This window comes from Odontomachus brunneus, unplaced genomic scaffold, assembly GCF_010583005.1.
Source record: "Odontomachus brunneus isolate Ranch 3 - 2012 unplaced genomic scaffold, Obru_v1 Obru_scaffold_072, whole genome shotgun sequence".
Classification (NCBI taxonomy): Eukaryota; Metazoa; Arthropoda; class Insecta; order Hymenoptera; family Formicidae; genus Odontomachus; species Odontomachus brunneus.
In genome coordinates, this window is record NW_022639522.1 from 1218713 (window position 1) to 1240731 (window position 22019).

General features: G+C 36.3%; 4 protein-coding genes across 13 annotated transcripts; 1 reads left to right on the forward strand and 3 right to left on the reverse strand.

Annotated features, from left to right (window-relative positions):
- Window positions 1–52: 52 nt before the first annotated feature.
- LOC116846971 (ubiquinone biosynthesis O-methyltransferase, mitochondrial) lies at window positions 53–6697 on the reverse strand. Of its 2 annotated transcripts, none has more exons than XM_032821450.1 (4): window positions 6552–6697; window positions 1015–1501; window positions 761–941; window positions 53–613 (listed from the first exon to the last, which is right to left on the reverse strand). In XM_032821450.1, exons 1-4 carry the CDS (start codon window positions 6596–6598, stop codon window positions 486–488), a joined length of 843 nt encoding a protein of 280 aa, XP_032677341.1. In that variant the 5' UTR covers window positions 6599–6697; the 3' UTR covers window positions 53–485. The 2 variants fall into 2 exon arrangements, with proteins under 2 accessions (XP_032677341.1, XP_032677342.1); XM_032821451.1 differs by lacking the exon at window positions 6552–6697 and adding an exon at window positions 6227–6475.
- A 1228-nt stretch (window positions 6698–7925) lies between these two features.
- Window positions 7926–10033, reverse strand: LOC116846999 (bolA-like protein 3). Of its 4 annotated transcripts, none has more exons than XR_004378630.1 (4): window positions 8957–9152; window positions 8714–8802; window positions 8477–8648; window positions 7926–8380 (listed from the first exon to the last, which is right to left on the reverse strand). XR_004378630.1 is itself a non-coding variant. In XM_032821533.1 (4 exons), exons 1-4 carry the CDS (start codon window positions 9697–9699, stop codon window positions 8583–8585), a joined length of 324 nt encoding a protein of 107 aa, XP_032677424.1. In that variant the 5' UTR covers window positions 9700–10033; the 3' UTR covers window positions 7926–8582. The 4 variants fall into 4 exon arrangements, 2 of the variants coding, with proteins under 2 accessions (XP_032677424.1, XP_032677423.1); XR_004378631.1 differs by having other exon boundaries at window positions 7926–8392; XM_032821533.1 differs by adding an exon at window positions 9658–10033 and having other exon boundaries at window positions 7926–8648; window positions 8957–9083.
- An 85-nt stretch (window positions 10034–10118) lies between these two features.
- On the forward strand, window positions 10119–13641 carry LOC116846998 (putative sodium-coupled neutral amino acid transporter 7). Of its 6 annotated transcripts, none has more exons than XM_032821529.1 (6): window positions 10119–10220; window positions 10349–10798; window positions 11358–11535; window positions 11619–11979; window positions 12053–12302; window positions 12562–13641. In XM_032821529.1, exons 4-6 carry the CDS (start codon window positions 11732–11734, stop codon window positions 13216–13218), a joined length of 1155 nt encoding a protein of 384 aa, XP_032677420.1. In that variant the 5' UTR covers window positions 10119–10220; window positions 10349–10798; window positions 11358–11535; window positions 11619–11731; the 3' UTR covers window positions 13219–13641. The 6 variants fall into 6 exon arrangements, with proteins under 6 accessions (XP_032677420.1, XP_032677416.1, XP_032677419.1 ...); XM_032821525.1 differs by lacking the exon at window positions 11358–11535 and having other exon boundaries at window positions 10349–10606; window positions 10679–10798; XM_032821528.1 differs by lacking the exon at window positions 11358–11535 and having other exon boundaries at window positions 10349–10606; window positions 10686–10798.
- Window positions 13446–20650, reverse strand: LOC116846996 (E3 ubiquitin-protein ligase RNF123). The gene is made up of 10 exons (XM_032821524.1): window positions 20162–20650; window positions 19086–19402; window positions 17843–18832; window positions 17304–17440; window positions 17091–17194; window positions 15467–16641; window positions 14938–15266; window positions 14691–14856; window positions 14461–14607; window positions 13446–14155 (listed from the first exon to the last, which is right to left on the reverse strand). The coding sequence occupies exons 1-10, from the start codon at window positions 20260–20262 to the stop codon at window positions 13833–13835; spliced, it is 3789 nt and encodes a 1262-aa protein (XP_032677415.1). The 5' UTR covers window positions 20263–20650; the 3' UTR covers window positions 13446–13832.
- Between the last annotated feature and the right edge of the window lie 1369 nt (window positions 20651–22019).

Consider the following 22019-nt stretch of genomic DNA (forward strand, 5'->3'; position numbering starts at 1 on the left):
TGATAAGATTCCTTGCTAATAATATAAAAAAAAATAAAAGTAGTTGGGTGTGTGTGTGTGTGTGTAAGAGCAGTTTTACAATATTATTACTTAGTACATACATTCCAATACACAATTTAGTATATATCAAATAACTGGTAAATCAAAACAGAAAATTTTAGTAAACACAATAATATAACTTATATCATTTTAATGTAACAAAATATAATGTGCAATATAATGTTCCCAGACAACATAATGTCTAAAATCGGGACATAAGACATCTTAAAGATCATCTTTAAAATGTCTTTCAGACGATTTACGAATAATTGTCTTTAAGGCGTCTTAAAGATTATCTTTAAGACGTCTTATGTCCCGATTTTAGATATTATGTTATCTGGGTTCATTACATGTAACATACGTTAATTGTATTTTCTTACTTAATATTGTATCAGATATTGTAGTTATATAACAGAAATATATCAAATATTTTATATTAGGCAAAGTTATGTATCGATTTCCTTCTGTTTAACTGCATGAAGAGCATAACAAAGTGCTGTGCTGGATGACCAAGACCATTGCATGCTTATAGGGTTCAGTGTTATTCCATGAATTAATTTAGTCTTACAACCATCTACAAAATAAAGATATTGAAGGAAAGTTTCGTTGCCAAATGCAGAAGATTTACATAATCAATTTTTAAGAATTCATTATCTCATGTATTTTCATACAGAGAATACTTCTAAATAACGTTATATATATTATATAAATAAAAATTTACTCTTTTCCAATATATGTTGAAGTTCGTGTGGAAGAATGAAATTATTCCAATCATGTGTACCACGAGGTATTACATTCATAACATATTCAGCCATTATAATACCACCCAGCCAAGAGCATAGAGTTCTACTTGGTGTTGTTATAAAAATTGATCCACCAGGCTTCAAAAGTTTTACACTTTCCTGTAATAAATACTTATTATTAACTCGTGATGTAATTACGCTCAATAGTTTGATTTTCATTGCAATATCATACCTTTACAAAGAATTCTTGATTATTTACATGTTCTATAACTTCAGAAGCTATAACAGCATCATACAGCTTTTCATTCTCACCAGAAAATTTTTCTATGCTTGTGTAAATATAGTTTACTCTGTTTGATATATCAGGATCTAATTCTACATGCTGCTTAGCGACATTTATCAATTCTTCTGATGGATCTATTCCAGTTACTTGAGCTCCTATTCTAGCCAAACATTCAGTTAGAATACCTCCACCACAGCCAATATCTGCTATCTTAATCCCTTGCAATGGCAACTTTGGGGTCTGTTCTTTGAAACCAATATTGGCAAGACCTTCTCTCACAAATTGTACTCTAATTGGATTGTATCGATGAAGTAGTTTCACTGGGCCGCTTTCTTCATTCCACCAATTATTTTTTAGTTTAGCAAGATGTTCGACATCTTTAACGTTAACAGTTGATATCAATCTGGCCATTGTAAATTTGAATTCTTCTGTCAATCTATTAAATCAGACAACCAATATATCTCATACTTAATTCGGCAAACACTCCTCCAGTGATTTGCATAAACAATAAAATCTGATAAAAAATTGTTGATAAGATCACAAGTAATCAGCATTTGATAACTGGTAAATCAAAACAGAGAATCTTAGTAAACACAATAATATAACTGTTATATCATTTTAATGTAACAAAATATAATGTGCAATATAATGTTCCCAGACAACATAATGTCTAAAACCGGGACATAAGACGTCTTAAAGATCATCTTTAAAATGTCTTTCAGACGATTTACGAGTAATTGTCTTTAAGGCGTCTTAAAGATTATCTTTAAGACGTCTTATGTCCCGATTTTAGATATTATGTTGTCTGGGTTCATTACATGTAACATACATTAATTGTATTTTCCTACTCAATATTGTATCAGATATTGTACTTATATAACAGAAATATATAGTAACTATACTAAATATATAGCTGCTATATTGATTGCTGAAATGTTATATAGCTGAAATATAAATTATTTCTTTCCTAACAATTATAGGTACTTAATTTTATTTTGACAATTAAAAGCTATCACTCAAATTTCAGTTAATTTGTACAAGTATGTTTTCAAAAGTACCATTATTTCATATCGAAAGTGATATTTTTAGTAAAGACAATAATATAAATATTTTACAATATAGACAATAATATAATTATTTTATAATATAAATATTTATTTAATAATATAAGCATTCTAAATTGATTAGCTCTAAAATAACACAAGATATTCCAGAATCCAGAATTGGGAAGTAACGCGTTATTTGTAATGCCGTTACCGTTACCGTTATTTTTTTTCAGTAACGATCGTTACTTCTCTCTGTTTGTAACGGTAACGGTAACAGTAACGATTTCAACTGTTACTTTTGTCGTTATTTAGTTATCTCTGTTCAATAGATGATGCGCAATAGGTTGTGCGCTGATAGCGTGTATTAAGTATTCTTGATTAGATAACAAAATCTTGATACTCGCTAGAAGAAAATACGTGAGTTTATTTTATTTTTCATGTAAAAATGATTATTAGTGCAACATTGGATTATTAGTGCAACATTTTGCAATTTAGAGCTGTCAACAATTTGTTATAAATTTAATAATACATATGCTTAGTGTAGTTCATTTTTGTAAGAAAATATAGAACAAGTGTGTGTGTATATTACACACTAAGTATACTTATTATTAAATTTATTAAAAATTTTTAAGAGCTCCCGTTCCCCCGAACTGCAAAATCTGGCTCTGTATCGATAATTTTTGTTTGAAGAATAGTAAAAAATAAGGAGATAAAATCAAGCCATTAAAGAAATATTACTTCTTCGAATCAGAATTATTGCAGTTTTAAATGGTTTGTTTTTCTTTAAATAAACTGCACAAAAATAATAATATAAGCTTAAAAACAATGTCAGTTTAAAATAAATTACGTATTTTATTTTAGTGTTATAAAAAATTAACGAAAAAGTAACAAACATCGTTATTTTCTTAGTAACAATAACGAGTTACTTTTTACGAAAAGTAACGGTAATTGTAACGCATTACTTTTTTGAAGTAACGTTCCTAACTCTACCAGAATCATCCTAGAGTTACTCTAAACGTCTGGACAATGCCCCAGCATGTTCTCAGGCATTTTATGCTGTCAGGGCATTTTATATTGTCATTTATTTATTCCCATCTCTTTTATAAACATTTCAATTGAAGGAATTCCCAAGTAGAACAGACAGTCAAAATAATATCAATCTGACGTCATTTTGATCAAATATTGATCAAATTTACGTCAGTTTTTTGTGAAAATAATATGTTTATCAATATGTGACGTATCATACTTTATATACGAGAAATGCACGAAAAAAATGAGAGCTATCTAATTCGACATCTAGATATAAAAATGTTACATAAAATAGATATAATGTAAATAATACACTTGTTATATAATCTGTTAAAAATGTTACATAAAATAGCCCAGTAAGCAAATTGAGCGCAGACTGCACGCAGATTGGCAGCAAATTTGATAAAAAATCCATAGCAAAACCATAGCCATTTGTGTCTACATTAGGCTACGGTTTTGGCAACAGATCTTGCTGTGGGGCAATTGGTGCCCAATTTGCAGCAAAAACCGCACAAAGCTTGCAGCACAGCAAGGCTGCGCGGTTTCTGCCGCCAATCTGCCGTCAAATCGCTACAAGCTCTGCGCGGTTTTTGCTGCAAATCTGCAGCAATTATCCGGCAACAAGCTCTGCCCCATATCTGGCGGTAATTTGGCAGCAAGATTTGATATAACAGATCCTGCATCAAATTTGTTATCTATTTGCCGTCAAAAGTTGATAGCAAACTCTGCTCGAAATCTGTTCGCGCAGGTTTGACTATCTGGGAGATATAATATAAATAATATACTTATATTTTATATAATCTGTTAAAATTGTTATATAATATACCGTTTAATAACTGATATACCGTCAGTAAATAACAGAGTTATAATAGTTTTAAAACACAGTTACATTACATTTATAAAAGAGATGATATTTTATATAACTTTAATAACATATAACAACTATTATATTAAGCACACGACCCTTGATTGTACTCAGACAACACAAGATCTCCTCAGGACTTGCTTAGGATGTATTCTGGATGTCTCCTGGACATCTGTGCTGTTAGGGTATTAATAATTTCGTACATTTATGACAGGTATACGACAAAGTTGCACATTTCAAATGATTTTGTTGATTGCCATCTCTACTTCTCTTGTTTCGTAGCACCTAATTGCAGTGATATCAAGTAGGGCGAGTTTTTTAATTCATCGATGGATCCATGGTGCGCAAATACAGTATTTCGCTGTATTTGCGCATCATGTGATGGATCTATCGATGAATAAAAAATCTCGCCCGTAGTGACAATAAAGTCGTGCATGCGTATTAAGTAATCTTCACTAATGTATATACTTCGGTCAAATTTGAGGTATTATTAGTGATAAGAAATGTGAAAGCAAGAAAAAAAAAATGTATATCAAAGACATAGAATGTAATTAATATTAATGATAATAAAGAAATTTGTTTCTCTTATTTTTTTACGTCTACAATCGATTTCAATGATATGAATATTGTTGCATTTAGATATGCTGAAAGCAATAACATTGTAAAGCTGGCTACACACACTTTACGTAACAGTAACCGTAAGACGTAACGTAAGACCAATCATGTTAAAGGCCCTTGCACGTAGAAAAATTTTAACCGTAACCGTAAGGTCGTAAGAAAACTGACCAATCAGAGTTGATTATTCTCTCTGCGTTTGAGGAATAATCGACTGTGATTACGATTAAAATTTTTCTACGTGCAAAGGCCTTAAGAATCGTCGAATTGTAAGGTCGCCATTTTTGTGAATATTCGATCGTAATTGGTCAATTCTTGCATTACGTCTTATGGTTACTGTTGCGGAAAGTGTGTGGCCAGCTTAAGCAGTGAATGAAGCGCGGGGCAATATGCGCTAAAACTCTATACGATTCATAACAAATTCGTCTCTGACACTCGAATATCTTACGTCTCCGTCAATAGCCACGATGCTACGAAACAAGTGGAGTAGGCAGATGTCAATCAATAAAATTAGCCGAAATGTGCGACTCGATCGCATGTCTGATTTATAAAGTTGTGCATGAAGCCGTGCACGGTACATACATAATTTCGTTGACTGTAAAAGCTATATTTTTTCGTACGTGTTCCCATATGTGATTAATCAGTGATCAATTTTCATATCGGAGCCGATAATATGCTACAAAATTGTCTGTAACTGCAAATGATACATCTGTAACGTAAAAAGTGTAAAAAGAATACATACTATATGCATCAAAATGACCACAATAAACCCTTACAAAATGCTTCATTAAAATTGAAGTCTTTATAGTTAACGAAATCATGTATCTTTATCATGCACAACTTCATAAACAACATAGTTATAAAAAGAAATTAAATAATATTAATAACATCCCAAATAGTCAAACCTGCAAAAGTAAATTTTAGTGTTTGCAGCAAACTCTGTCAACTTGCTAATAAAAATACAACAAGATCTTATGACGGAGTATAATGACAGACAACAGAAATCAAATAGGATCTGTCATTCCAATGTTTTTAAATGAGGTAATTATACAGTTTACACTCTTCACCTTCGATTTTGACGAAAAAATATTTAATCAACGCGTTTTTTAAAGGCAAACAACTTTTCTATTTGGAAAAATCATCGCTCTCTACTGCGAAGCAAAATATTAATTGACAAAGTTGAGCACTATTAAGATTAGGTAATTATTCAGTTTACACACATCATCTCCAGTATCGATGAAAATATATTCAATCGACGCGTTTTTGCATGTAGAATAAGAATTTGACAGAAATAAACTGCCCCGCGAAGTGAGAAATTAATTGACAAAGTCATTAGTACTAAGGTTAGAAAAATTGATTAGTATTAAGGTTAGGAAAACTATCATACGACAATATACAGCCTCAGTTCGCTCACGAGGCACGTCTATGACGCTATATATCGTCGGTATGACAGTTTTCCTAACCTTAATAGTAATCAACTTCGTCAATTAATATTTCACTTCGCAGTAGAGAGCGATGATTTTTCCAAATAGAAAAGTTGTTTGCCTTTAAAAAACGCGTCATTTTTTTCATTAAAATCGGAAGTGAGTGTAAATTGTATAATTACCTTAAATAGAAATACTGCAGATTTTGTTCGCTTTCTGTCATCAATCAGTTATTAAATTCTGTTAGCAGGTTCTGTCGACAGAATAATAGTAGATTACAAACACAGATGACTATGAACCTGTTGTCAATTTATTATCAGATTGCTAACAGATGTTTCTTAACAGATGTTTATTAACAGATGTTTATTAACAGATGTTTACTGGGATATAAAAGCAATTACTTCTATGTTGTATAACAGTTACATTTTGTGTTTATAAATAATAGAACAGTTTGTTAATAATGGTTAATAATACAGTTAAATATCATAACATAATTAAATAGCATACCCATTACTGAGAATGACTCTCGCTGGTTTACAAAAATAAGCGAACATTTTCAAAGCACTTATCTTTACATTCAAATAAAACAACAGTTATAATCCGAAGAATGGTCTTCACATAACAGAACTGTAAATAATATAGCAAAGCGTGAACTTTACCTGCAATTTATAAACTTTTTTAAGGTGCGTTTCCACTTAGCACGTCACGCGTTGCGTCGCCTTTCACGGACCAATCAAATCGTCCCATTTTATTCGTCGTAAAATTAGGCAATAAAATAGGACGATTTGATTGGTCCGCGACGGACGACGCGACGCGTGACGCGCTAAGTGGGAACTCAGCCTTAAACTTCCGAATTATCGTACACTAGGATTCGTAAATGCCTTCATACTTCCGGGATCTAGAAAATTTGACTTTTTCGATCTGGGGGTCGATTGTGTATCTCAAAACAGAGTGAAAATGATAAAAGTGAGCAAATTTACTAGAATATTTGTAACTTCATTGGTCAATGCCTAGTGAATTGTTCACTTTTGTAATTTTCACTCCATTACGAGATACACAATCGACCCCCTGGTGTATCGTTTCTCAGTAAGCGTGAATCGTGACTGTTAAGGGACGTCTACATTGGAAGTAAGCAGTAAGAAGTAGGAAGTAAGAATAAGAAATTGACCAATCATAGTTGATTATTCTTCTCACATTCGACTGTGGTTGGTCAATTTCTTACTCTTACTTCCTACTTTTTGCTATTTACTTCCAATGTAGACGTCCCTTTAGTTACTGAAGGAACCGACAACAATGGCCTGGTTTACATCATGCACTTGATACGCGTACTAAATAGTAACTTTCTATTAGATAATCTTAATATTGACAATGCATATCAACGAGATAGCATATGGCGAGATAGCAGAGCCTTAGATGTCTTTTAGTTATGTTTATGACATCTCTAAAAGATGTATTATAAAGATGACTAAGAGGCATCTTAAAGTCATCTTATGTATAGTTTTTACAGCTTATACTGTCTGGGTAGCAACTGAGATCTCTTTTGAACATTTTACAATTAATAAATCGATATATAGATTCGGATCCGGATTCGACGCTTCAACTGTTTGTATATCTCATAAGATACGCGGATCCGCGGATACCCGAATAATTCGGTTTTAAAATGTCAGATTGGAACCGATGTTAGATACTCGGATAGTTACTTATTCGAATATTTAGGAGCTCTAGTCCAAAATGAACGCAGTCAATATATTTATAAAGGGCATGTTTGCTTTAGGCACTTAGAGTTCGGAGAGTACGTTATCGATGTTATCGCATTTTTCAATCTTTATTGTTCCTGAAATAACTTTTTTATTTGACACGAATGCAACAATAACTTGTATCTATTGAAAATACATATATTAACCAAGGCATAAGTTTTGCCTTTGACTAGTACAGGTCTTTTTACATTATTCATAATGTTTACACTTATAATGCATTTTCACTCACATGACACATACAAATATATTTTATTAACATTTACAGTAATTCCTATGCATAGTATTATATATGTTCTATACATATATTAATTATTTAATAAATATTATAATATGCAATATATTCTATGCAAATTACTGAAATGAAGGTAAAGCATTCTGAATGTGCACTCTTTCTCATAGCTATAAAAACATATGTTAAACATAAAGTTCTCTTACCTCTTTCCCTTTTCCATTATAGATAAAATCTTTCTCTAATCTTAAAATATCGCAGTATTAACTAGCATTGTGCTCTTCATGATGTATTTGAATCGACTTTACAGTAACGCTTTTTGTGGTTGAATTATGATGCTATAACATAAACTGATCACATCCCTTCCATAAAAAATGAGACATACTAGATTTGAAGTTTTCCTTTATAATATCTTATAAAATTTATTATCTTATGATGAAACATACATTACATGGATCTCCAGTTTCGATTTCCAGCTCAGGTGAAGAACACCAATATTGGTTGTCACTTCTGTAAAACTAACGACACAAGCGCAATTGTTCATGGTATAATTTATGGTTGTGGAAGACTCGTACGTATTCGAATACCGTGCATATCTTTGATTTCTTCTTTCAGGACCTGCAAAAATTGCCAATTGATTCGAATACAGCTGTTGGCTTCTTTAAAAAATAATCGTTAATTACCTCATTAATGATTCGATGCTGTTTCACAGTGTTTAGTCCTTTGAATTCTGGAGCGACTACATTTATATCAAACATAGCACCACATCCTCCTAAAGCAAATTAACTATTTAATTAATTAAATAAACGTAATTGCAATTACAACAGATTTATACAACATGTAATACATAGTTAATGTCATTTTTATATTTCCTTACTGCAATATTTTTTGAAAAAGTTTTTCTTACAATATGGAATAATTCTTACCTGACACATCAGTCACTTCTATCAGCACCGCTTCAGGAAACCTGTTCCTCAGAATGGATATCATTTTTTGCTCAGCTTGCTTACCTACAAGTACACTACCAGGTCCGTTCCACAGTCGAGATAGTAGCTGCAACAGTTTTCTTTTATTCATCTTTTTCATTGCTGCTTCGAGTCTGATCATTTATCTATAGCATGCAAAACATTGCTCAAGAAGGAAGGTAGAATCAGAGTTAAAGGAAATGTTAATTTCATCATAGACTGATGAACTTTTCTTTTCAATTATACTTTTCCACAATCTTTATATAATTCAAGCATGATACTAAAAAAACAAACATATATGGGGTCTGTTTTTTATTGTTGAACTAGTGTACACTTTCGGAACTTAAAAAGAGATAGATATACAGATGAAACTTGGTGGAAGAAAGATGAGAGAGAACTAGTACAGCCAGTTCAGCAATAGAAAAGCAATAGAAAACAGACCCATTGAGTGAGAGGAAGTATGAGAAAGTATATAAAAATAAATATAGAAATACAATTAATTCACATATATCTATTAACAACTCATAATCGACTAGTTGCATTATACTGTATCTTCAGTAATATATAATATTTATACAGACATTTATCAAAAGGAAAATTATATAAAAAAATGCCAAGAGTACATCTAAGAAAAACGATCAAAATACGAAGGATCGGCTTACCGATATCCCGCGGGAATTCGACGTGAATACACGCTGTAACATAGCCGGATGAATCGTAATTGATTTCTGTCGATTTATCTTTCCTTCGATGAAACAGATTCGTTGTCAACAGATGAATTTTTTCGTCGAAAGAAACTCGCCAAAAAGAGCAGTTGACCGCCACGAACCTAACCTGGACACGTGAGCGTGTAGGTTATAGTTGGGATTAGGTTAGGATTAGGTTAGGTTAGGTGAAGCCTGAATCACACACAGCTGGCGCTTACTAATTAACTATTGGCGATTAGTTTAAGCAATCAGACCAACACAATCAGTAGCTTTGCTTTAATTAATTGAAAACTAATCGTCAATCGCCAATTGTCATCAGGCAATGAGTAGTCTGATTCGGGCTTTAAGCTACTTTGGCCGATCAGCTGATTTTTTTATTACGCACAAGGCCATATGACCGTAGATCAGTCGGTATATTGGCTGACTCAGCCGATAGCTAAGAGACGATAACAAATTTGTCACCCTCGCGTCCCTGGTAAATCGTCTCAGTTTACTCGTAAACCCTACGTCATTTTTACGTACGTTTTTCGTTTCTTTAAACTATAAAATAAGAATCTAATTACATATAATAACTAATAAAATATGTCAGACAATGCTATTGCCGTTATTCGACAAATTTGATCAATATAGAATATATCGTAGACAGGCCTAAAATCTGGAGCCATGGATGAGACGCCCCTGTCCAGCTGTGATACGTATCAAGTAGCTGATAAACGTTTGACGACATATATTGAGACAACATTAGTCTTGTACCATGTGCTTGCCTGTTGGAGCATATAGCGTTTATGTGCCGAGGCTATACATTTTTCCTACAACGGCCTGAACGGACTCGACCTCTGCCCCGAGGAACATGCGTAGATAAGGCATTTTGAGTATCAGTCACGACGAGGGACAAAGAGGAAGCGTATGTTTTTACTTCAAATAAAAATTCAATGTACAATTGTGACATTTGAGACTGTATTCCACTTGTGATTAGTGTTCAGCATGAATTACATTACGAACGAGATTCCTGAAACCGAGCGATTGATCACTAATGAGATGTTCTTGTCGACTGCACCAAGTCCCTCGGCCATCCGTAACAATCAAACTCGAACAGGTAATCGACTGCAGGACTATTTGAATTATAACCATAATGAATTGTAAAAGCTGACTAACCATAAAAATTAAGAGTTATTCTTTGTTTCGAGTTTGGTGACGTCAGTCACCTTATCTTCAGCCTTTTTCGAGAGTATTTGTGGTTATTTGACATTCTCTTTACTTTTTCTTTATTCTCATTTTTCTGTTCAATCTCTTTCCTACTCTTTTTCCAATCTGTTCAAATTCCTATTCCCAAATATTCCTTGGAAATAATTCCAAATATTTTCTAAAAGAATAATAGGATACGTTCAAACATGTCCTTATGCCACGGCAGCTAAAATCCTTAAGAATTAATATTATGTGATGGGGTTATGCAGTAATGATATAATTAATAATATAAATGTTAATAACAATTGCTGCACAAGTCTATTGATAATAACTTTAAATTTTGATGTTTGGTGAGATCTTTATTGTGTCTGAAACATTTTGCAACTAAATGGGAAATAATATCATAAAAATTATATTATTTTGGTATGTTTTCCATCATTACTCTTTGGAGTAGCTCTGAAAGCTTTCAGATAACTATTCGACTGATAAAAATTCTACTGACAAACTAAACTGACTGATAGAGTTTTGTTTTTACTTGATTTTACTTCTGGGAAGAAGAATGAATCATACAAATTGTGATTAGAAGAACTTATTGTTTATAAATACATATTTGAGAAATACATTAGTAATATATTAATATGAATTAAAGTAAGTAAAATGGAAAAGCTAATGATGAAGTAAAATTTTAATTTTATAACTTCAATTTCATTTTCATAACTTTTATATTTCAGGTGCTGGAATCTTAGGAACAATTTTTCTAATCGTTAATGCTACCCTGGGAGCTGGACTGTTGAATTTTCCCCAAGCTTTTGACAAAGCTGGTGGAGTTGGGACCTCTGTTGTGATGCAGCTTGGTTTTCTTGTGTTCATCACGACTGCTCTAATAATATTAGCTAGTAGCAGTGACTTTGTATATGCCAATACTCTGCAAGATGTATTTGCTGGATTATGCGGGTCTAAATCACTCATGCTCTGCGGAATATGTGTTGCCCTTTACAGTTTTGGCTGCTGCTTAACATTCCTAATAATTGTTGGCGATCAGTTTGACAGAGCGTTCGCCACATTTTATGGACTAGACTATTGTCATACTTGGTAATATTCGCAATAATGATGCAAAATAATCTGTAAGATTATTTTGACCTTTAAAAACTGTTTAATTTCGCAGGTATTTATCGAGACCGTTTGTGACCGCTGTGAGTTGCAGCTTATTTATACTGCCTCTGTGCTTTTTCAAGAGACTGGACGTCCTGAGTTACGCAAGTTCCATCGGCTGTGTAACTATCGTGTACTTCGTATGCTTAGTGATATATAAAAGCCTCACGGAGCATCCCAAAAATGTGCCACCTATGAAAATCTGGCCAGATAGTGGGTACGAAGCTTTGCAATTAGTACCAATTATCTGCTTCGCATATCAGGTATATTTTTTCTTAATTATCTAAATATACTATAACAATATCATATTATATACATACACACAATATATATTTTAATACAGGTTTTATATTGTCGTTTAAGAGTTACCTAAAATACTGCTAAGTAAATATTATCATCGGATACAAATTCTAAATAACTGATTATAATTTAATCAATGATTAAAAATTATTAATTGTGACTTAGTATGTATCAATATAAGAACAAAACATACAAGTGTACATGTGTTATATATTTACACAGAGCCACATGACCGCGATACCAACCTACGCCTGCATGAAGGACCGCCGGCTGGGTAAGTTCGCGTTGTGCGCCGTAATCAGCATGCTTATTTGTTTCGGTGCATACACCATCGTGGGCATCTTCGGATACGCCACTTTCGGCCCAGGCGGTGTGCCAAGCGATATCTTGCAAGGCTACGACGACAAAAGCATCGTACTGGCAGTGGCGATAATCGCCGTGGCGGTGAAGAACTTCACTACCTATCCTATCGTTTTGTACTGTGGCCGAGATGCGCTTCTCGGTATGTTTAACGTGGACCTCAATAAAATTGGTGTCCGAGTGATCGTCACCTTGGTGTGGTTCTTCTCATCGCTGGTCATCGCTATTCTGGTGCCGGACATCTCGCCGATGATCTCTTTATTGGGATCGTTGTCCGCGATATTTATTTTCGTGCTACCTGGCATCTGTCTCCTGCAAAGCGTAATCCTGAAGGATCCACAATTGTATCTGAATAAGGATCGCTTGATGATAGTCTTCGCGATCCTTTTGACCGCGCTGGGTGCTTTCGCATGCGGTGTCGTTTTTGTGGAAGCTCTCAACGATCTGCGTAAAGACCCGTCTGAGCCTCATCACGTGGTCACCGGCATCAGACAACTCAGAGAGAGTTTATGCGTTTGATACTAGATTTGCACGGGTTCTCGAAACATATGATATGCCTGCATGATCTGCGAAACTTTAAGATTTATTATGTTAGTAACAATAGAGACTAAGGACTGTTTGCTCTCTAAATATCTTACATGCGAGACAGAAATGATACCAGAAACGATAATTTTTAAAATGTACGATTCTGTCTCATTTATTGATTTGTTTATAAAGTTTAGATAGGTAAGACGTCAGAGAAAGACTGATGTATATACATTTTTATTAATAAGTTCTTTTTAACCGATTGACTCGTACACGGAAGTCATACGCAAAACTAATTTTTTACGTAATAACATGAGAACAAAGACCGAAGTCTTCCCGTTCCCGTTGAGAAACGTGCTCAATAATATAATAAGTATGTTGTGAATATAAATAAAGATATCTTTGATACTCTTTTTACATTTCGTTGCCGTTTTCAATTTATGATTCTAATCTTTACAGACGGAGAAAATTTGTTATCGTCATACAATTAAAATTATACGGCAGTTTTGTTTGGTGCTCAATGCACGATGCATTGAGAGTATTTCGAAATTTTAATAGAATTTTTTTAGTACAGTATACACGATTTTCGAAATACACGTGTCGCTGGATCAAGAAGTCTCTTTCGAGGTTGCGAATTTATTGGTAAAGTCATGCAACTTGTTCCCGCTAAGATCCTTGACTTTTTCTATGGTCGTCTTGCAAAAGAAGCACTCTCTGGTGTTGAGCAGATGTCGATCTATGCAAGTGCGACAAGTTTGATGATTACACGGCTTGAACGTCGCGGCGATTGGGAACGCGTAACAAATCGTGCAAATGTTGTCATCGTCGTCGCTTATCATTTTGGATTCTGGTAACAATGTGCGACATGTGTCGAGGTATATTATCATTTCTCTCACTCGGTCGATTTCTATCGCCGTTACATCTTCTTGATCTGCGGATGGAAACACGAGATATGTTAAATAAAAACCATTAATAAGTGTATAAAGTGTATTAAATGTGCGACGTAATAGCCGATTACATATTGCAAGTAAACGAATGTTAAATAAGCATAAATTGAACAGGTATGCAGGATTGGGGAGTTACTTTTAAAAAGTTGTTACTTATTAAGAATGGAAAAAAAAAAGAAAATTCGTTCGTCAAGAAATAACGAGTGGTTATAATTTCAGTTATTCTTTTAAAGTTTTGAAGACCTCTGTCTCTACTTCCCAACCCTGTAGGTAGGTTGATAATACTTACAGTTCGAGAGAGAGAACGATTTTATGTTTTTCGTCTTTGTGTTTTTCAACTTCGTGTCACCCAAGACGAAGTACAGAGAGCTGAGCTGGAAGCTGGGTTCTGTCAATAAGCTTCGCGTAATTTTCGGCACTTCGATTGTAGGTTTCGCTGATAAAGGAAAAATGCATTCATTAAAAGTACACTCGGCACGGCAAACGAAGTTGTGCATTTCGTGCGGTTGTAGTACTTGCCTGCGAAAATGGACATCTCATTCTCGAGCAATGCCAGCAGGATACCGATAACAGCGGCTAATATGGGAAAGTGATCTACTGATTCTAGATCCGGTATCTCTAGTAGCACTACATGCTGGAAACAGCTGGTCTGCGAGCTCATCCGGTTCAACACCTGGCAGAGTAACTACAAGAGAAACGACGCGACGTGACATCAATGTGGATACAGTGTGTGGTTCGAGAGTGCAAGACAACATCGTTCACTCACCTGACACAATCTGGCTAATAAAGTCTCGCTGGAGGACTGCGCGGGATCGTTGAAAACACTCGGTGCCACCGTGGAAATCATCTCCAGCACTCGGAGCAGCGAGATCGCGAGATCGAAACATGTGGCGCAAATCTTCAACTGTCTAGATTCAATGAATACTCGCTCTGGCCTCGACGACACGTTGTGAATTTCCTGCACCATTCCGATAAATTCGGAGAACGCCCAGTTCAGTTGATTCAACAAGGAGTTTAGGAACCGCGTGGTTGCCTGTGGATGTTCAAGCAGCACATCTCTCACGTGCGCTTGATAAACCGCGGACGGGCACGGTTCTAAAACAATACAATGATATCTGTGAATATCTCTGATTTTTTCGCAACGTAACCCAAAGTCATCATCAGGATTGGGAAAGTTACATTTTAAGGCTGTACGTAACATAATATTGTCTTCTCTCAAATTTATCAACGGTATTACAAATCACGTGTTACTTTCCAATCCTGATTATCGTATCATATCAGGAAGAAATATGTACTTATAGGTTGCGAGATATATTCGTACTGCAACAACTTCGGGCCGACCTTCTTCGACAGATGCGGGCTCTTCTCGTAACGGAAGGCGAATCCGTTACCTTGCCAAAACCTAACCAACACCCAATTGGACTGTGCCCAGGCGCGATTCTCGTATGGCTTCAGTAGATTCATAACAACCTTTATCCTGCTTTTGCGTGGCACGTTCTCCAATGCCTCCAACGTCAACGGGTGCGACACGAATCCGGCGAGTGTCAGTATCAGTACGTCCTTCGAGTTGGCGTGCACTATACGCGGGTCCAAGAAGTGGTTGCACAGAAACTCGGCGATATTCAGCAACAACTCCCGGTAGTCCTGTACGTTTTCGATCGGCGCGGTGGGATGCACGAGATTGCGGAGGGCGCCGCATAAATTGGTCAACGTCTCCAGGTAGAAGTCGGGCACGAAGCTAAACATGTTGCCTTGCTGGCTGGCTGTCTGCAGGGTTAGTGTGACCACTCGCAGCAGCCACGCCAACTGTGCCTGCTTCTCGTCCGAGTAGACAACCGCGCGTATCCACGCCATGTGTCTCGCTTGCTCCGACAGCTTTGTGTTGAACACCTCTATCGCGCGGATCAGCTCTCGCCGCGTCGCGCCCGTGTCTTTTGTTATTCCTTTTTTCACGAGCTCGAGCCTCACCTTGGTTTCGGCGATCGCGTTTATGAACTCAGACATATTGTCTCGCAGATTGGCCACTTTGACCAGCTGCTTCCTTGCCGATACATGGTAGAACAAGATAATACCGTCTAATAATTCCATCAACGATACTGCCGGATCTGCAGGACCGTAACGTATTGGAGTCCTATCTTCTCTACTATGCGAAAAGAATCCCAATCTTTCCAGTATCATAGAACTACCTTGGCTCGGCGGGTTGATGTTAATTAGGCGAGGATATGCGGCCGGTATCGCCACGGGTAGGTCGGCCAGTCTCGCGGCCGCGCCAACGGCGGCGGCGGTTGCGGTCGTGAACGTGCTCGACGCTTGTTCGTGCGCCGTAGCCATCTGTTCCATGGCAACGATTACCTCATGATCTGGACCTAGGAGGCGTAGCAATTCGTTCTTGAATGTCTTGTTTAAGTGGGTTATTACGCCACCGAGTCTGTCGATTCCAGTGTAATTGATCGATGCATCGTAGAACGCCCTGCCCATTCCAATTTATAAGGAAATGCTATTACGTAAATTAAATGTGGCTCAATAATACTTGCGAATAATAGTAATAATGTACGAAGCGAGTGCTCTCAAAGATTCGGAAAAAGGAAAATACAAGAGAGAAAAAAAAAAGATTAAGTATCAGAGAAACTAATCTCAAAGTATCAATGTATACAGGCACGCAGCTGTTCACGACATAACAAAAAGTAGCGATACAAGCGTTTAAAAGCATTTCATAGTATACAGTATACAGTATATGCGTGTATATGTATATATATACATATATACATACATGTATACACACACATATACATAAAATATGTAAAAGCTTTGTGAAAACATATTGAATTGATTGAAAGTGTCTACGTTACTAAAGTAGAGAGTCGATTCCATTTGCAAGTGTGTGTGTCTGATAACACTCGTAACGTAATGCCTTATCACCTGCAGGGTACATAGACAGGGCTTGTTCCAATTTCAGTGTCCCATAAAATTCTGAATGCAACCAGAAGTCGATGAAAGCAACATAATGTGATCGGCAAGGGTGTCTGCAGAATTCGTAACGTATCTGCAGGACTGTTGACTGATTTCTTCGGTATCGCGCGAACGATTCGCGCGTAAAGAGTCTCCGTATTTACTGACACATTGTGTACTTACGCGATTGGATATCAGGTTCTCATTAATGAAGCGTTTAAACTTGCTCAAAAAGATCGTTCTCGACGCCGGCTGTTTTGCAGTACCGTCAGTATTATTCAGCAGAGTGACTAGCAATTCAACTTGTAATGCTTCTACCTCTGCAAACAAAGCAATTAAAATTATTAAGCAATTAAAGCAATTAAAATTATTATTGTAAAGATTGTATTCTAAAAATTGTGCACATACAATTGCATTAGTTATTTTAAAAAGAACTAATTATATTGGCTCCAACATGGTTATCTTTCAGAAAGACCTTGATAGTATTGATAAAACTATATAAAGACATTCTATTCATTTCCTTCAGTTATACTTCAATACTAATGTCTAAAATAAAGCTTGTTCTTTAAATAAATGCGTTCATGCACAAAAACATGGGAATCTATCTTCAACATTTTTTGGAGCAAGACTATTTCTGGAATAATTTAATTATGCATGAATAATTATAACTCATAATTATATCTTAGGCATTTTGAGAAAAATGTAAGCGTACTATACCTTACCAGATATGGCAGTTTTGATGCGCTTGCAAGCATAAAGATAATCGGCCTTATTCTCCTCAATAGTCGGATCCACGGGATTTGTCTCCCACCAGACCTTATCTACTACGTCCTCCAGTCCACCCTCATCGAGTGGTTTAACATGCACGAAATTGGCGAATCGTACGCGATCGAACAGTAAAGATTGCAGCAAGTGTTGACGTGTAACGGTATGCTGACAGATTCGGGTCAGCAGCATCAGGCTCTTGCACTGATCAGGATACTCGAGCAGTCGGGAAACATGTCTGAATGTGGAAAGCAAATGGAGAACCGTGTTCTCCAAACACATCTTGATTTCCTGTTCCTCCAAGAATGTCCACAACAGATCCAGACAAATGATTAACTTGGCGTTGCAGAAATTTGAATACAACGACGACTTCATCATCGTGCAGTCCTTCGTGTTTAGATTGCACAACGCTTGCATAGATGGCACAAAGACCGCTTCAGTAATATAGGGGACGGTGAGCAGAGGGCCCATATGTTTCAAGATAGATCTCGCCAGGCACATGAGAAATGCCTGGGTGCTCATAGTTTTGTCCCCCACCAAGACGTTTTGCTTATCGATGTTCTTGAAGTGTTCCAACAATTCGATCACTTGAAACAGCCATTGGAAGAGAAGAGTGACTTGTAGAACTTGCGTCGTCGGTGGTGCCTGCAATGGTTGGTAACCTTCCACGGGGTATCTGAAGGGTACAGAACCGAAGTTGGCCGTTAAGTTCTCTGTGAAGGCCAGACTGACAGTAGGGAAATATGCGATTCCGACGCCCATCGGTACGTTCTCGAACGCTCTGCCTAGACTTCTGCCATTCCTGTAGAAATCTATTGTCCCGTCGTCCATGTCCAACGCACATCCGATGATGTCGCCCGTTAACCAAGACTCGCCGTACTTGTACGTGTTTATGTTCCACTTTCTCACGCGATTTCCATCATAAGCATATGAATCGGCGGTATCACCTGAAAAGGAAAAAATATATCAATGATTGCTGAAACAAATTTATTGTATATTAAATAAATTGATCTTTGTGGAAAAATATATTCTCCTTTTTGTAGAAAAATATCTAACAATAATTACTTTAATAGTTTTCTCAATATGGAATCCATTTATAAAAAATTACATACACTCTTTATAATTGTTATCTCTTTTTAGAAAATTATAATAGAGATATAGCAAATATAATGATTACATATGTGAATTTCTTCAACGTACCAACTCCAATTTGTTGATTAAATTTGCAGTGAGTGGTTGCCCAACCCACTTGCATCACTCCCTTAGATCCAAGTTGCACCTCATACATCCATTTTCCCTCAAAGGCTGCAGCGTTAGCTCGTATTGTGCTGAAGTGACTTTGCGAATTAACACTCAACCGGTCGGGAGAGACGATGCAGAGACCATGGTGCATAGATATGTCGAATCTAACAACACTGGGGCCTACACGACCTTCTCTGTTATCTTCAGAATTCCAGGTGTAGTTCAACAAAGATTTCCTAATATAATCGTTGACCCGGGTCAGATTGTGTGATGGTCTAAAACATCAATTAGAATACCTTAGCATTAACAATTAAGAATAATTGTCAGCACAAAACTTCCTGAAATAATTCTGGATGTGTTCAGGATGTCTTAAGACATTCTTGCATATATGGCCACATTTGGAACGATTCTGGGATGTTATGTGCTGTTTGAATATATAATTACTCTCTGACTATTTAAGAAATATTTAATTTTTATTAAAGATAAACTTTCTTAAAATAACATTCAATTGTTGACATCTAATTTTTTATCTTTTTTAGTCCCTAATCAGTTCAGAAAAAATTGAAAAATTTTTCTTGCAACTAGTGATTGTTTACAATTTTAGTTATCAAATTAACCCCTTTTGGGATTATTGAGTGCACAGACAAGAAGTTTAATTGCAATATTGGTTGCATGAAGAATCAGGTTAGAATGTCAATGACTAAGAGGGTCAATATAATTGTTTGTTTCATTAATTTTCATGATAAAAATAAATATGTGCTTTTTATCACTTTGATATAGTGCAAGAAATAATAATGATGCAAAAGGATTGTTGCCTTATCATACACATGTACATAACACACATATGTATACAAATAAAAGGTCCCTGCATTTTTCACATTGCAACTTCTCACGTTGGAAATATAAATACAGTATCATTGTATTTCAACGGAAACTTTCTCCGTTGGAAATATAAATACAGTATCACGAAAAAGAATAAGAGGACTCTGTAGGGAAGAGCAATAAATGAAAATAACAGACAAGAATACTCGTACCTGGTTGTTGTAAGATGATCATCGTTTTGTCTGGCCCCGGTGGCGCGTTCGATGATAAGATTCGTGCCGAAAACTCTACGTAAAATCTCGTCAGTGTCCATTGTCACGGTAAAAATTTATCGAATGATCGGCACGCAAGTGTATGGGCGGACAAACAGGTGAGCAGGTTAATTTGGTACTCGACACGACGACATTCTGGAGAGAGCGACTCCGCGACCGAGTTTGCCTCCTCATCCGCGTTGATCAGCGAAGATAGCGGCGACAGGCCAACGGGATGACTGTTGGACTGCAATGATGACGATTTCGTCGAGCTCGCATCTACGGACCCGCCGATGTCGCCATGTCCGAACTGAACAATGAATCGCGCTCGCGAAAAGTGCTGGCACTCACCGCAAACTTCTCGTTATTGACGGGAACAGGCGAGTGAGCGCGCGCGCGTTGACGTGTCACACTCCTGGCGTTCGTGGCGCATAGAGGAGAGAGGGAAAAGAAAGGGTATCAGCTGATGCATCAGCCGGTTCGCGCCGAAGTGAAACGAAGCGGGATGCGTCCGCGCAGCATCAATGATAGGGTTAAAGGTCTGGGATTCCGGAGGGATTTCGAGCTAGTGAGTTAGAAAAAGTTAGAAACATATGACTTCACGACATACATACATACTGACCGTGTAGCTCAGTTCACTGCATAGATCTTCTAATGCACGATAGCGATTTATGCAGTCAAACTGCCCATCAGTATGCGTGTAAGGAGACATGAAATCGGACATCGTGTGATTTAATTGGCTGACTTTATTCGTATGACTTCTGGAATTGCGAAATTGCGGCGAGTATCGATCGCGAGAGAGAGAGAGAAGGGAGGGGGCAGACTTGTTAATTTTGCATATGCGCGTTTGACGTATCAGTTTGTCAGAAGTTATTTTAAAATTGGCATTGATGTTAAATTGTATCTGCGATTTATTCAGCTGATATTTATATCAGCTGCGTTTCGTATACTTGCGGAATATATCACCTATATCAGCAATATAAGATAAGACGTTATCATTCTAATAAACTGAAAAATTCAAATAGCAAAAATTAAAGGTTAGAATGATGTGCACATCTCTTATGAAATCATTCATCTGAACAGTGTGTTCATTAATATATTGAATGATCTTTCATATAAAAAATGTTAAAGAAATGTTAAAGAAAGAGAGAAATTAAAAAAAGTACGCCATAATATGTAAAAATTGTTATATGTTCCGACAGACATTGAGGTAGAATCGGAATGAGGCCTGTTCTTTGTAGCTGCACTGTTGAATTAGTGCAATAAGTTAAAGTGAGAAAACGTATATTTGTCTCGCTTCAATATATTGCACCAGTTCAGCTACAAAGAACAGGCCTATGAATACGGGGAAATTGAATGGACTAGGCGCGGGAATTTTGACGGGGGCGACGAGAATACTCGCACGTGAATAATAGTATACAGCCTGTAAGTTCGTTTATTACGATATCCATAGTGTCATTAGCCTTAACGGGAGAGATTATCGATTAAGCTATTACGCTCCTCTCGGATCCACTGATAAGATGTGGCTACGCTAAAATTATTACGCGTTAAATTACGTTACAGATCGTTCGTTTAAAAAATCGCTATTATCGTCCGGCGCGTTTTCGGCACCGTGTAAAAAGAAAGAAAAATAAAACTATAAAGAAAAGGAAACGAAGAAACGGGGGAGATTACTATACAAACGCAGTCCTCGGGTACGAGTTAAAAAAAGGGCAAGGAGGGAGAACGAAGAGAGGGCAACGCTTAAAAATCTCGAAACTCCGTAAAGATCTCGAAAATTATTTTACAATCAACGGAGGGAGCAAGGGCGGGGACGGGG

What these genes read in the sequence shown, in the direction of transcription:
- LOC116846971 (XM_032821450.1), bottom strand. Translation starts at nt 6,598, where the DNA reads ATGTTCGCTTATTTTTGTAAACCAGCGAGAGTCATTCTCAGTAATGG. An exon ending in ATCAAGAATTCTTTGTAAAG is followed by an intron (nt 942 to 1,014) that starts GTATGATATTGC and finishes TATTTATTACAG; the next exon opens with GAAAGTGTAAAACTTTTGAA. An exon ending in TCAACATATATTGGAAAAGA is followed by an intron (nt 614 to 760) that starts GTAAATTTTTAT and finishes TTTATTTTGTAG; the next exon opens with ATGGTTGTAAGACTAAATTA.
- LOC116846999 (XM_032821532.1), bottom strand. Translation starts at nt 9,137, where the DNA reads ATGATCAGACTCGAAGCAGCAATGAAAAAGATGAATAAAAGAAAACTG. An exon ending in AGAAGTGACTGATGTGTCAG is followed by an intron (nt 8,803 to 8,956) that starts GTAAGAATTATT and finishes AATTTGCTTTAG; the next exon opens with GAGGATGTGGTGCTATGTTT. An exon ending in AGCATCGAATCATTAATGAG is followed by an intron (nt 8,649 to 8,713) that starts GTAATTAACGAT and finishes CAATTTTTGCAG; the next exon opens with GTCCTGAAAGAAGAAATCAA.
- LOC116846998 (XM_032821527.1), top strand. Translation starts at nt 10,687, where the DNA reads ATGAATTACATTACGAACGAGATTCCTGAAACCGAGCGATTGATCACT. An exon ending in CTAGACTATTGTCATACTTG is followed by an intron (nt 11,980 to 12,052) that starts GTAATATTCGCA and finishes TTAATTTCGCAG; the next exon opens with GTATTTATCGAGACCGTTTG. An exon ending in TTATCTGCTTCGCATATCAG is followed by an intron (nt 12,303 to 12,561) that starts GTATATTTTTTC and finishes ATATTTACACAG; the next exon opens with AGCCACATGACCGCGATACC.
- LOC116846996 (XM_032821524.1), bottom strand. Translation starts at nt 20,262, where the DNA reads ATGGACACTGACGAGATTTTACGTAGAGTTTTCGGCACGAATCTTATC. An exon ending in TAATCAACAAATTGGAGTTG is followed by an intron (nt 18,833 to 19,085) that starts GTACGTTGAAGA and finishes TTTCCTTTTCAG; the next exon opens with GTGATACCGCCGATTCATAT. An exon ending in TATTAGCCAGATTGTGTCAG is followed by an intron (nt 14,857 to 14,937) that starts GTGAGTGAACGA and finishes TTTCTCTTGTAG; the next exon opens with TTACTCTGCCAGGTGTTGAA.